The sequence below is a fragment of the Enoplosus armatus genome, chromosome 21 (assembly GCF_043641665.1).
Source record: "Enoplosus armatus isolate fEnoArm2 chromosome 21, fEnoArm2.hap1, whole genome shotgun sequence".
Lineage (NCBI taxonomy): Eukaryota > Metazoa > Chordata > Actinopteri > Centrarchiformes > Enoplosidae > Enoplosus > Enoplosus armatus.
In genome coordinates, this window is record NC_092200.1 from 7,387,943 (window position 1) to 7,403,086 (window position 15,144).

The 15,144-nt window shown below is 42.3% G+C and overlaps 1 protein-coding gene across 1 annotated transcript; it reads left to right on the forward strand.

Moving 5' to 3' along the window:
• The first annotated feature begins 4,798 nt into the window (after positions 1 to 4,798).
• Positions 4,799 to 7,795, forward strand: LOC139304459 (leucine-rich repeat-containing protein 14). Its single transcript, XM_070928390.1, has 3 exons — positions 4,799 to 5,076; positions 5,661 to 6,512; positions 6,734 to 7,795. Exons 1-3 carry the CDS (start codon positions 4,799 to 4,801, stop codon positions 7,299 to 7,301), a joined length of 1,698 nt encoding a protein of 565 aa, XP_070784491.1. The 3' UTR covers positions 7,302 to 7,795.
• Positions 7,796 to 15,144: the final 7,349 nt, after the last annotated feature.

Genomic DNA, 15,144 nt, shown 5'->3' on the forward strand with positions numbered 1-15,144 from the left:
ATTTGACATTTTCATTACAGCCTAGCAAGGAAAGCTTGAAATGTAACATGAATTCTATCATCAATTTTCAGTCATTATTTAAAAACAACTTCACGTAAAAACTTAACAACTATTTTATAGGTGAGTCAAATGCATTAATTCTGTTTGGGAACAGAAAGGTTAAACGCCTGCTCTTCAGCACCATTAGCACTGTTATTTCTGGGGACAAACTGAAAATGCCTGGCATTTTTCCTAGACTGCAAGTGAAATATAACACACAGCTAAAACCTGAAAAAACATCTCTACATAAACTACATAAGATTGTCAATTTTGTGAGACCTGTGACATGCTGAGAGGCTAAAGGTAAAGATGATATCTTGTGTGAGATTGTATGATATAAGCACCCTATACTGGGCGTATATGTGATGGAAGTGTAGGGGGTTGGGGAGGTCATGGTTCAGCAGTGAAGCAGCCTTGTAAAATGCAAATTAGACTGCAGAATGCATAAGAAGACAGGCTTAAACTGACACTTTTATGACAGGGGAAATGTCATGAGAATGGTGGCTGCACAACAGATCAAGGAAATTGAATTCTTCTGTGAATTAATCAGCTGCCCAGGCACTGTAATCAGTATTAATGAATTCAGTTTCTTACTGACTGGTTGGGAAAAGGGAATCCGGAAGTTAGCGAATCCCTATGCGCGCATATTTCTGTTCGAGGATTAAAAAACTGCAGGAAGAATTGCAGATCAAATTAAATTGGCTGAGATTAGCAAGTAGGACTGTTTATGTGTAAACTGTATGAGATACACGATCTAGAATGGTCAGGTTTGGGGGCAGAGTGTGTTTGAATGTTTTTAAGAGGCTCCAATCTCATGTACATATTACTTGGCGGTGTTGTTGGACCACAAGCTGGGAAGAAAACATAAAAGGTGTTTTCTCTCTCCTCCGTTGTATTGTACAAGTGCCTGAGGCTTCCATTCTGCCAGTCTGTTGAGCATATGGTATTTATTTCACCAATTTTAGTACAACAAATCGGTTTGGTCTCAATTCAAAACACTTTTAATTCCGACAGATCCGCCCTATACGAAGGAGAGAGCAACCCACGCACTCAACTGGTTTAATAAGCTGCCCATTTAACAGTCTACACGTGAAAATAACAAGGCTTACCTACATAACAGATTTAAATTAGAAGGGAATAAACTGCACACAAAAAAAAAATCTGTGAATCAACATAATGGCAGTGTGACTGAATCTGAGAAAGAATAGACATTTTTCACCTGGACACTTAAATAGAACAGGAATTAATGTTATTATTTCAAAAGTCAGTGGGATTATCCTGTGGGGAACATGAATGTTTGTACCAAATTTCATGGGAATTCATCCAAAAGCGAAATATTCCAGTCTGGACCAAAATGGTGGACCGACCGACAGACTGACATTGCCATCCCTAAAGCCACACCGCTAGCATGGCTAAAAACTTATCAGGACAGTAGACGTGGACTGACAGTATTGCTTATTTTAATTATCTCAAACTTGGAGTGTTATACTCACAGCTGTTTTACCTCCGCACTGTTTTTTCTTTTCTTTTTACTTCTTGTGTACACTCTACTACTTGTGAAAAGGGGTATTTTTCTGCCAAGGCGAATTTGCTGGTTATACAACATTCTGTTAAACTATTAATTTACTGTTGGGCAAACTGTGTGCTACTAAGGTATTCTCTTTTTATTTTTACCCTTATGTACTCTGTATAAAACATTAACGACTGTGTTGTACATCCTATAAGGACTTAATGTAACTAATTTGACACTTTTCTTGTCACTGTAAGCTACTTGATAATTCACTTTTACAATTCCTTTGGTCTTACTCTTGTTTGTGCTTGCTATGTCATCTTTTTCTAATTTTCTGTATCACTGAATTTGTTGTCCAATGCTGTTTTCACAGTTTCATCATTTCTTTCAGTGAAGACTTCAAAGGCCAACTGCTGTCGTCTTCAACCTGTGTGTTTAGCTCGCTGTGCATCTACACGCATAGTGAGGGCAGAGGAGGATACTTGCCCCCAATGTGCCAATAAATAAATATATCTTACTAGTTCTATAAATCAAACCAATACGCATAAGAGATTTCACCTCCAATGCATATTTTACTGGAAAGATTGCTTTTTTCTAAGTGCAGTTCTTGATTGGGGAACACATTCAAAAATTCATCTATAAAATTTCAATTGGCATGACTGCCAGTCTGGATAGCTGGTTTTCTCCTTCCTCTTAAAATTTAAAAAATGTTGAAAATGTGGTATTTTCAACAAAATACTGAACCAAAGTAAAACCAAGGTCATATACACAGTAGTAGAGACCATGGCATCGTGAACACACATTCTTCTCCTGCATACATTTCATTAGGTGTTATAATATGATGATGGAAGTGGTATTAAACTGCTTTATATCAAAAGCAGAAGTAATGAGATGGACAAAGATCCCTGCAGTTCATCTGAAGGGATGGCAGCAATAAATTAAGTAAAAGCATGTTTATTTGTGTTGCGTTTGTGCTTGTCTGCTGTTGTGTGTGTGACTTGTGGGTGTACTAATGTCACTGTTTACCTGTGCCTTCTGTGAAATTAGTCCTTCAGCCTCTCTGAATAAACAAAAGTGATCACATTCACAAACAAAGCATCAATTACAGCTAAGACATAAATTTAAAGCATGAGTGAGCAGCAAAAAATTAGAGTTCCTCGCGTGATGTGAATCCACTTACATACATAGTATTCATCATCATCATCATAATCAGACTCAACAGTCCCAAACAAAAACACTTCTAAGGTCAGGTATGATCAAGGATGAAATATAATCAGTTTTATCTGAACCAATAGCTGCCTGGAATATATAATTAACAGAAGTATTTTAATGACAGTAACAGCTAGCAATGTAGAGGGACAGTAAATAGGCAATTTGCTATTGATGGTGATAAACGCTCTGTAAAGGGATGTAGTGTGTCTGTTTTCATTGTAAGGCAGAGGGGCGTCAGAGCACAGTCAGCTTGCATGATCCTTTAGCGCCATCTAGTGATTAATCCACATAGGCTTGCTTTGGGACACAATACAGTGAGCACAAACCAAATGTTGTGTTTGTGATGTAATATACTACTTCTACTCTTCCTCATCGCTCTTCGGCCTGTTTCTTACTTTACTTTAATTGATATAAGTCATAGTTTAAGGCACGTTCTCCACATGGATTTGCAAGTGAGTGTGACTTACTGTTTGGGTACATGCCAACTCCATTATTTCTTGGACTGCTGTCTAGTGTGTCTCCCTTCCCCAGTGCCGAATGCATGCTGGGATGAACTGGGATAGTCTCCAGCCAACTGTGATTCTATAGAAAGAGTTAACCAACAGAAAAAATAGATAAAACTTAATTTCATTTTGCCCGTTTTCTCAATGTAATGCTCCCATCTATTTGGGCTAAATGGATTCTTCTCTGCTTATTCCATAATACAGAGGTTCACCAATGTGATTCAATCTTTTCTTTTTATTCCACCGAATCAATCAGTGAATTTGACTGTATAGAAGTTTATGAAGCACAGGTTCTGTAATATATCAGTGGTCCCAGCAGCAGCAGCAGCAGCAGCAGCAGCAGCATAGGGTGGTTCATTCAAGACCTCTTTCATCGTTGGCCTCACAAACTATTTTTCAGTTTTTGCACATTTTTAGACAGGAAGGAAAAATTCTCTCAAAGAAGGTTAATACAATCCACATATCTGTACAGTGAACTAAGGAAAAAGATTTTTCCTGCAGTAGAAAATATATTTTGCTGGAACAAATTGCTTGAGTGAAACTAAACTTCTCCTGACCTGTCTATCATTCAGCGGAAGATAAATGCAGATATAAACAGTGTGCATATGTGTTGAGTGAGAGGGAGCCATATTTATAAGGCAGATTTGGAAATATTGGAAAAAAATATTTAATAGAGCTTAAAAGACCTAAAGACAAAGGCTTTTCTCTTATGTTTTTAATTTAGGCTTAAAGACAATAATATACCTCTTACAACTATGCCAAAACTACAAACATAAAAGAAGATTATATTCACTGGTGGAACCTAATTAAATATGTTTACTCAAATCTGTATTGAAGGTTAAGGGTCAAGGGCTAAACTTGGCAGTAATGATGACAGTGCTTAGCAAACATGTTTAACCCAACTAAAAGCATTTCCTAGTATCATCTCCTTAAATAGATGTCTGGTTTGGAGGGATATAGAACCTGGTGTCCAGTGTTGTAAAACCCTGAATGTACAGACTATCAATTTAACAGTACTGGGTGACTACAAAAACTACAAAATATAGCATTTATACAAATTAACTGCATGAAAATCAAGAGTAAAAGAGCACAAAAATAAGTCCCAAATGCAGAAGTCTATGCTTTCAGTTCTACAGTCATGACGTGTCGACTTTACGTGCTGCGTCACCGCCATGCGTCAGTCTGAATTGTAAACACTCCTCCTGCTCCAGCGGCAGCTTCCTCACTGATAGTTTGTGCAGTTAGCTAACATGATGTGCCAGCGTTTAATATTTCACCCTCGAAAGGTTTCCAGTCGTCGCTGCATATGTTCTTTCTGTTACTAATCCATGTAGATATCAGATGATGTTGTAAATTCTTTTTTGGGGCTTTACAACACCGCATCAAATTACTGCCATAAAGTTAATCTTAGCTAGTTTCAGCTAGCTAACTCTCAGACGTGTAAAGTCTGCTTCTTTTGCAAAGTAACTAGACGCAACATTATTTCCGCTGCTGTATTTTTTAATGCTAAAAGCTCACCCTGCTCTGTGCTGAAATGGTGCTTTCCTTGGTGAGCCTTTGTGCCAGGGAGGTGGTGAGTGACCACAGCTCGTCACCTCGCTGGCTGAGGTGGGTGCCCAGGGAGCTGTACCGACCGCTGCTGGAGGCCGCTTTCACCAGCTGCAGACCGCTGAATGTGGGTGAACTGGTGCAGAGGTGGCCTGAACGCACACTGCGTGTCGGCGGACGGAGGAAACAAGGGCAAACTGCGCCAAATCGACTCTGCATCCAGGCTCTGTTACTGGCAGTTGTCAGAGGACTGTCGGACCAAAGGTAACGTTAGGAAGTAGTTTATTATTCTAGCTAACGTTACAGCGTTTGGGTCATGATCTGTTATCTTGTTTATCAGTGTTGTTTCTGTGAGAAACATATACGACCCAGTTTCCTCTTTCTTCAAGTACAATTTTGAGGTACTTGTACTTTACTTTATTTCCATTTTATGCAACTTTGTACTTCTATTTCACATTTTGGAAGTCACCATTGTACTTTTTAAGTTTAGTTGCTTGTTACTTTACAGATTGCCATTACAAAATTATATATATGATAAATTATTACGGATTATTAAGGATTAAGCTGGCAGTATATAAAGTACTTTGAATTAGCTCCACCTTTACCAGCTGCAACATTAAAGTGATGTACACATTAATGCATCAATAATTATATAATTATATATTATTCTGAAATAGGCCATTCTGCATAATGACTACTTTTACTTTTGGTAGTATATTTTGATGCTAATACTTTTGTACTTTTATTGAAGTAAGATTTGGACTGCAGGACTTTCACTACACTGTTGTATATCTACTTTTACTTAAGTAAAAGATCTGAGTACTTCTTCCAACACTGCTCTTTCCTAGGTGTGCCTTGCAAATACTGGACCTCTGTGGACTGCAGGGAGATGAAGGAGGGATGGGAGACCCCATGGGAGGCTGGTCTCTGACTGTAGCTCTCTGCACTATGGTTGTTCAGGCCAGAGCTGGAGTACAGAGGGCACAGAGGAGAGAAGGAGAGCGGGAGAGGAAAAGGTTCTCAGCTCTGGAGAGAGAGAAGGATGTGAAAAGAGAAAGGGGGCAGTGGAAGAAGGAGAGGACACCAAATGGGGACGAGGCAAGCACAGATAAGGAGCCAGGGGGAAATGACAGAGAGAGGATGGGATCATTTGGGATTCTGGGTGAGGAGGAGCTGATTAAAGGTGTCAGGAGGAGGATGGAGATGGAGAGGAAGAGAGAGACCACAGTGACAGGAGGCAGTAGAAAGGAGACAGAAGAAAAAGATGTAAATAGTGATGTGTTGGTGCATGTGAGAGCTGATCTTTTTGTAAATGCTCGCTCTTGGGAGCGTGTTCGCGTAGCTCTGACCACATTGGGACCCCTTAAGCTTCAGTGCAGGCACCTACGTGTGGAAGAGATTTCAGTGTCTAGTATCAAGACCATGCTAGGCCTCCTGCCTCGCCAGGGCCTTCTGGGCATTGATGTTCGCTACAGCAGCCTCGGGGTGGCTGGCTTGGCTGAGCTGCTGCCTTTGATCTCCACCTTCCCTGTACTGAACTCTCTTCGCCTGCACTACTGCAACTTGGATTTTCGCAGAGACTACCTTGGCCAGGAAGAGGCCCTGAGGGACTTGTCTCTGGGTTTGGCAAAGCTACAAGAATTGCGACGCCTCAGCCTCACTGCACTGCGCCTGCCTGGACAACTTCGTGTGCTGCTTAGGTGTGGCCTGATCCCACATTACATGAATGCTGCCCTGTAACTTTTTACCTACACCTACACCTTAGTTAGTAGCACAATGTCACATTTTTTCTCAAATCTGCCAGACTAACAGTCATATTTAGAATTATGAGATTAAAGACCGAACACAATCAGAGCTCTATAATGAATATCTGAATAATAAATATAATTTAAATGTTTTGTCCTTCCTTCTTTTGCTACAGCTCACTGCCTCGGCCTCTCGAGATACTGGAGCTGCCATATTTGAGCCTGAGCCCAGCTGACCTGGCATATCTGTCCTGCAGCCATCATGCTTCCACACTGCTGCAGCTGGATCTAAGTGAGAACCATCTGGATGAAAACACCCTGCCCTCCATCCGCCGCCTCCTCTCCCAGGCTTCCGGTAGCCTGCAGCACCTCTCTTTAAGTGGCTGCGGCCTGACTGATGGCCTGCTGGGACTCCTGCTTCCCTCACTGGGAGGCTGCTGGACCCTCAAGAGCTTGGCTTTGGCCCTGAACCCGCTCTCCATGGCTGGCCTCACAGACCTGGTGAGGATGGCTGTGAGAATGCCCTCCCTCCGTCACTTACTGTACCCGAACCCCCTGGAGGACTACCAGCCGGGCCTTCCCGACCTGCCCTCTAGCGCTCAGCTCTTAGACTGGCCGCTGGATGAAGCCACAGGCATCAACACGACCAGCAGCCAGCTCAACAGGGTGCTGATAGACAGCGGGCGCTCTGACCTCTTCCTGACATGCGACCTGCTCAATTATGATAAAGACTTGATGGACTAGAGCAGAGGTGAAGGGAAGGTGCATTTTAGTTTGCTCACCGACACATACCAGAGCAATGTGTATACACCTCACAATCAAATCGTCAGCCTAATGATGGTGTCTTATCTGTTTTTTATCTATTCTTTATCACCATCTGTCTATCTTATTCATTTTATATTAAATACATAACTGGAACAAAGCAGCAAGACACTCAAAACAATGCAAACCTCCACCAATGCTCAAGAATCTCCTTTTTAGCCGTTATGTTCACAGTCAAAATTGTACAAGATAAATGACAGGATTTCATTGTGTCTATGTCACCAAAGCAACAGGTTTGTTATTGTTGGGAGCACGAATGTGATCAGGAGATGGATTAGAGGATAACATTTATTTAAAAATGGAAGAGTTGGCCTGATGGCAGAGCTAGAGATAAGGTTTCCTCCTCTGGGGATGTAGGAATGTGCAGCTTTTAAGTGTGTGTGTGTGGGGGCAATAATTAGCCGTGCTTCAATAAAATGGTGCTATACTACTTTAATAAGTTCACTTGTTGCTGATTTTGTACCAAAAATGAGTTGGTGCTTTAAAATCAGGTTAACAGGATAGTTTGGATGCAAAGAGCAACGTCCCCTCTCGTGTCTTTACAACTGTCACCAGTACTTTCTTTATACAAGGCACTCATTGTAATATAGCATATGAACATGTGGCTACTACACGTCAACAACCAAAACTACAGTGGTTTCCTTTTATAACGTGTGTTTGCTAAATATTTGCATAATTTTTCCTTAAATGGAAAACGAATGTAACTGCAAAATATTTAGGTTAATTTTAAATACATACCACTTCTTTCACCAAGTGTTTTTTCTGTTTAATGCACCAAGTAATGTATTTTCTCTTTGTGCTGTTCTATTTACATATTTGTCATGCTGTATTTCTTGAATATCTTGTTCAGGATTGTGTGTTTTTGTATTCATTCAACTTTTACATCAAATCAAAAACTTTCATCATTATCAGGAAAATCAACCAAATCACCCCTTGCACCACATGAATGCATTTACATGCTGTCACAGAATAAATCAGTCATGAAGCAAAGTTTTATGAGTCACTTGATTGTTAATTAACATATTTTAAACTAATGTTTATATGGTTCATCAGGTGTGAATAGAATAGGAGTGTTACAGACTAAGAGGCATCATCTGTAGTACTCTACGTACGACTGCTGTGGAATGAAGTAGCGGCGAGGTGATGCCTTCACCCAGTCCTCGTCTGAGTAGATGTGAAAAGGGCAAAGAGTGACCCGAGGTAACGGTAAAGAGATGAAATTGGGGAAGTGCATGAGGAAGGGGCGGTTTCTCAGGGGGGGCAGAATTATACCTGCATGACAAGAAAGTGTTACATTTTAGAAACCATTTCTCTACAAACACTTATAAGCTTATAATCAGAAGTCTAAAGTACAGCAGAGTCTTACCTGATGGCCTGGATATCCTGGCCATGCTGTAAGTCTCTCCCAGCCGAAAGATTGGTTGAGAGCTACTACACAAACAGACGATTAGATTAGATTAAGAACATTTTTTTGCAGAAGGAACTACCATGTGTACATTACTTTTACATACCTGTCATATAGGGGCAAAAGCACTGTGTTTTTGCGACCAGCAGGTGCAACACATCTGGCCTTTCTGTACTCTTCTTTTTGGACAGAGCAGAAATAATTCAGCACATCCACCATGCTGAAGGTTGGCGGCTTCCACTTCGCTGTACTCCTGAGGTACAGATACCTGTCACGTTCCTGGTGACATGGAAAGAGAGAGGGAAAGCAGTTAATCACTTCTAGGGGCAAGCCAAAACCAGCCACGACAGCAGCGGTCATGCCAATCAACAACACTGTGACAAGCTCTCATGTACTCCTATTTAGAGGAGTTAAGGTCACAGAAAAGGACATAAGAAGCCGTAGAGAGCCGATTCACAGAGAGAGAGCTGCTCAGTTTTCAAACACCTGTTCTGTCACACTCAAAAATACTCTAATGGATGGTGGTAATGAACGGGAAAGACGTTTTGTTTTTTCCCCAGATGTAAAACAGGAATTGAAGATAGAGAGATTAAGATTTAAATGAAACATGTGTTTGTTACTTTGTATTTGGAGATCCATAACTCTAGCCAATAATCTGCTCTGTCATGGAGGCTCGTCCAGATGTCAGACTGGTCCTTCAGCTCCGAGTCCCAGCTCTCCAGCTCTGGCCCCAACCACTGCTCGGCCTCATTTACACCTAATGCAGTCAGCATACGGAGCACTGTTTCTCTGTTGACAGGACAACAAGATTAAACAACTGTTAGTCATTTCAGAAAGTTTAAATTACACTTTTCAGTTCCTTTGATAAAACCTGCAATAACACATTTTTTGGCCACTTGGGGGACTCACCGGAAACCCAGTTTTTTAAAAGCCAGAAGAGCGAGAAGCTTTTTCACGAGGTCATAGCTGGCAGATTTAAGACGCACCAACACATGCAACGTCTCAACAAGCACGGCCCGTTCCACAGGTGACTGAGACACACACACACAGGAGACACAGGACAGTTAGACACAATCTCAAAATCCACTTCTTAAAATGCACAGTGACACTCTTGAATCCTGGACATACAGTACCATGTGAGGTTTCACAAATGTGGGCACCAAGTCAAAGAGGCCTTGATAAAGCTTGTCTGTATTCTGTAAGAGTCCCTGGCTGTGCAGCGCCTGCAGTGCAGTGAGGGTCTTAAGCTTAGACGGAGTGCTGCAGGTGTTTAGATAGACCAGCAGTTGCAAGGAGAAGTCCTCTGGAGACAGGGTGCTTGGGATACACTGCACACAAACACACACTCATCAAGATCTCAACTTGCACCAACTTTACCATTGTGCATGATATAACTGCCTGGTGAATAGCAGATATATATGTTTGGCTTAGGCTACCTTTTTATCAGGATACAGGTCTTTAAACCAGCCTGCATCTGCAAACTGTTCGAGGAACGTCGGCACTTCAGGGGTGGGTTCCTGCGGCGGGAGCGGTGTTGGGGTCTTTGGACGGTGAGGAGGTGGAGTAAGAGTTTTGGGTATGGGTTCCTCTATTGGAGAAATGATCTCTGGAGGCTACAGGGCCAAGTACAGATATAAATTAGTGCTGCTGTTTTACACATTATTTTGTCTTCTGTGAATTGAAGACTCTTCATGCTCCTACCTCTTCATCCTTCTCCACTATGACGGGTTTCTTGGGTATGACTTTGGCAACAGGCCATGGCTTGACTTTCATCAGGGTCTTTGGTTTAGAGTTTGTCACTGGAGCCTTTTTCTCCTGCAGTTAAGAGAAACAGATCAAAACTTTGCTTCAATACATCTGGCTGATATATAACACATTTTTCTGTCTATTACTGTAAACTAACATTCACAAACTGTGTATTCTACTGTACTTTTCTGCAACTAAAGTCTGACTGAGAATTAGGTTTTGTTTATCATGCAGTTTTTACCTTCTTTTTCTCCACAGTCACAGGAACGTTTAATCTAAATTCAGGGGGGCGGGTGTCCACTTTTAAGGTAGGAGGGTTACAGGGCTTGTCTTCATATGGTTCAGGACAAAATGAAAGTTTATCTGGGTCAAAGGTGTCCTCCAAATCAATCTGAAAACACAGCATTATCCTATTATGTTATCAAGTTCTCTCTGTATAATGCAAATGTGCAGAACATTCACGTAAAATAGCTTATTTCTGAAAGCTGAAGAAAAAAATACATTTGCATCATGCAGATGTTACTTCAAGACATATGGTGAGACACAGACGCTTGTAGATTAATATTGTGTTTTCATCCAGGAATTAGTGTCATATTAAACATTTAAGCTGATGCACACAGGAGCTAGCTTCAGACTATCACAGTGTATTAAAGGAAAGGTAAAGGTGAGTTGATTATGAAGCTTATATGCCAAAAGTCTATGTGTTCCTGAAAGTATTGAAAAGAAGCAGGTAAACTGAATGGGGGAAGGAAGATGAAGAAACCTTAATATTGGGGGGCAACCCATATATTATCTTCATGTAGCGATCAAAAGCCTCTTTCTTGGTTGCTTTTGTGCTGGGAGGCTTCCCTTTTTTGCATTTTACTGAGCCCTGCAGGAGTGCAGCTAGGTCCATGTTCGAGGTCACTAACCTCTCATACTCCTGGAACAAGACGATAGATATTCAGGTAGGTATTTAAATACATTTTCGAGCGTGCCATTGACATGCAGTTTCTTAAAATCTACCAATTCACACACCTTCTGTCTCCACATGTCTTCGGTCAATAATAAATTGCTGCCAATTGCTGCCAATTTCTCTTCCTCATCTTTGTCTGTGCTTGCATCACTGTTTGCACCAATATTGCTCATTAGGTCATTGTTTTGGATTATTTCTTTATTTGCGATGATAGGCAGGTCCGGAACAGGCTCAGCACAATAAGTGTAAAGGAGCTGTGAAAATAGAACGGGATTAAAGAAACATTTTGGGTTTTTTGCAGCTTTGGTTAAAAATGTCCATCAGCCACACTGCAAGCTGACTAGTTACCATTTGTTGGTAATAGTGTGGCAGGAACTTTGCGCAATTCATCCTGTAAAGATCCCCGCTGATGCCAAGAAACACCCCTCCAAAGCCACTGTAAGCCAGACACTGAGGCACTGCATTCAGCTGCAGCGTCCTGGAGGGGTCACAGATACATAAAGATACATACATTACTGACTTACTGTATGCTTTTCAAATCTGTAATGCAAAAGATCAGCGGCGGGTAACCCAACCCAATGAGGTGATTCTCGTCATTCCAGATACACACTGTCCCATCGAGACCGCTGGAGACAAACACCTCTAGATCAGGACACACACACAATCCTGCAAGAAAACCGAGCACATACAAACAATACAAAACTATCCACAACACTGATTAATTAGGGACACAACATGACACTCAACTCTGTTTTGTTTACTGTTTTTGTGACCTGTGAAGTGGTCTAAATGTCCTTCCTTGGGTGAGTGATGAGTCTGGCTCTGGTTGAATAGGTTAAAGTACATCAGGTCGTAGGTGCCACTGTTGGGCTCTTGAAAGGTCAGGGCCAGCTGGGGCCCCAGTGCTGCCAGGTAGACTTGAGGCTGGCCACAGTGCAGGCTCAGCTGTTGGCTGAGGCACTCCTGGGTGTAGGGGTTTACTCTCCACACCACCACTGTCATGTCCTCACCTTAGGGATTGAGATCAAGTCGTTAAGTCATCACTGGCAAGCATAGGAAAGCAATAAAGTCAGATTGGGAAATACCTGTGGAGAGGAGGTAGCTGTTCTCAGGGTACACCTGCATTGTGGTGACTCTCTGGCCATTGTGTGCCGGCGTCCTGTACAAGACCTTCCCATTATCCAATTTCAGAACACTCACACAGCCTCCACTTTGGCCGAGAATGATCAAAAACCTGTCTCAAGCACAGACGTACAATCAATTATGCTGACATAAAGATACTTTGGCCCCATAGTATATTTACTTTGAAATGTACTAACAGCTGCTAACAAATGCTCACTTATTCTTGGCATCATCAAGAGCTGCCTTGTTCCTGTGACTACATCCTCTTCTCTCCTGCAAACTCCTCCACTCCTCTAAAGCTTCCTGTGGCTCAGTCACATAACTGTAGAGTACCAGGCAACAAGCTGGGCCAGGGATCTGCAGACTCTGAGCGTCATCCTCAGTCACATGGTCCCTGTGCTGCCAGGGCCCCTGGCCTCTCTCCTTCCACTCTTGCATCAAAGTGATTGGATTAGTGAGTGTGTTGGCTTGGAGCACCGTACCTGCCTCAGTCAAAGCCAACAGAATCTCTTTTTGCAGGCAGTAATCAGCACACAAAATCCTCTGCTTTGCCTTGAAGGAAGTCAACACTGAACCTGTTTCTGCAGCCACAAGCATGATATTACTGTCCCCGCTGACGCAGAGAACTCGTGTAGGGTAAGGAGCAGGGAAGGGGGAAACTAGGATTTGTCTCAGTGGGGCAACTTCATCCCCTTTGAGTCTACAATGGAGGGTGTACAAGGTTCTGATGGTCCAGAAGTCGACTCCCTGATGAGAGAAGGAGAAGAAAGTATCTCCCTTTCTAGTGCCTCCTATGCACAACAGAGGGTTTTTCTGCTCTGTGTGGACACACTCGATCCCATCACCCTCTTCCACGTTCCAGCAACGGATCGTGCCATCAACAGAGGCTGATAACAACATGCTTAATGCAGGGCAGTAAAACAGCGAGTTCACTACACCTGGACACAAATAAACAAATAATTTTAACATTATGTCTAATCATAAAAAGGAATGAAAAGAATGTGGATAGACGTTATGACTTTACCATTATGTCCTGCAAAAGACACACGAAGTTCCCAATCTGGACCCCATATTCTAATGGAGAGCTCTTGAGATGCAGTAATCAAACAGTCCAGTTGAGAGCAGTACACCACTGCAGTGATATCTCTGTAAAACATAACTTGTTAATCTTTCTGCAAAAAAATTCAACCCTCCACCAATCACATCACATGTACCCATACACACTGTGAGCCAGGATCCCTCTTGTGCTCTAAAACCTTCCCGGCCTCGAGGTCGACCACTGTCACGACCCACTCGCACACAACAAAGGCTCTGTGGGGCCTGCCAGACTGTGGGGGAGCCAATGCCATTTGAGTGAAAGTGCTGTGCTGCAGCCCCTCCTTTATCTTCACCTTACACCTCATGAGCCTCACCGACCACACGCACACATTCCCCACACCTGCGGTCACCAACTCTGTGGAGTGTTCTGCAGCCTGACACACACGTATGTCAAGGGCATCGTGAGCAACATCCAGGGTGCGTAACTCACAGTCCAGAAGTGTGAAGACAGGCCCTGGGCCCCAACCCACCAGACAGCCAGAGATCTTTGTGGCAGTGAGGCCCATAAAAGGGAGGTGTGCTAAGGAAGTCTGCTTGTGGCCATCAGCTTTGTAAAGGCAAACTGTGTTGTCTGAATGGAGGCTAATGAATGCTGCAGCAGCTTCAGAATACATCATGAAACGAACAGGACTGTCACAGGAGAAATGCTGTAGGTGATGGAGGCCATGTGTGAACACATGCTGCTTGCTCTTCGAGTCTTTTACCTAGAGAGTCAAACATAGAGAAAGAATATAAGGTGTGTAAGTCCTCTGGAAGAGCACAAAGCAGGTAAGAATCATATTGACATGGTCTACCTTGCCCGTAGCTGGCTTCATGTCCTGCTTGGACAAATTCTGCTTTCCAAGTGACTCATTTGATGTCCCATTCCCTTGAGACGGCAGCCTAAGGGTGAGACTGGGGAAGACTACTGTTGATGTCTCCTCTCCTGGGGCCACCATCTCCACCACTCTCTACTCTCTTTTTTTGCTGGAGGCTATGTGACAGTTACTTGTGCAGGGTATGCTAGAAAAACACAAAGTCATATTTTATATGCATGCCCAGTGTGTTCAAATATTATTTTCTTGTCTGCTTTAAAAAGAGTAGTTAACAAAATGTAACATGCTATAAACACAATCTACCCAAATGATCTCAGTACCTGTCAAACCGTTTGCAATTACTGCTTTGTCACCCTTACACTCACATAGCAAAATCAATCAAATAATTTGAAATACCTAATAGCTTTTGCAACTCTTTTAGCTGTAGACGCCTGATTCTACCCATCATTCTTGGATTAGAGACATTAAAAGGGTTGTAAAATTGTAGGAAAACATGGAGGCCATCTTTTCCCTACTTTCTGTTATCTGTTCTGTTTTATACTATTTTAATATCTGAACTGAAGGCAGACGTTTCACTTGTTGTCTATCACGTATGTGGAAATTGAACAAATGCAGGCATATATA

Coding starts and splice junctions, on each gene's coding strand:
- LOC139304459 (XM_070928390.1), top strand. CDS start 4,799: ATGGTGCTTTCCTTGGTGAGCCTTTGTGCCAGGGAGGTGGTGAGTGAC. Junction 5,077..5,660: donor AGAGGACTGTCGGACCAAAG/GTAACGTTAGGA, acceptor GCTCTTTCCTAG/GTGTGCCTTGCAAATACTGG. Junction 6,513..6,733: donor CAACTTCGTGTGCTGCTTAG/GTGTGGCCTGAT, acceptor CTTTTGCTACAG/CTCACTGCCTCGGCCTCTCG.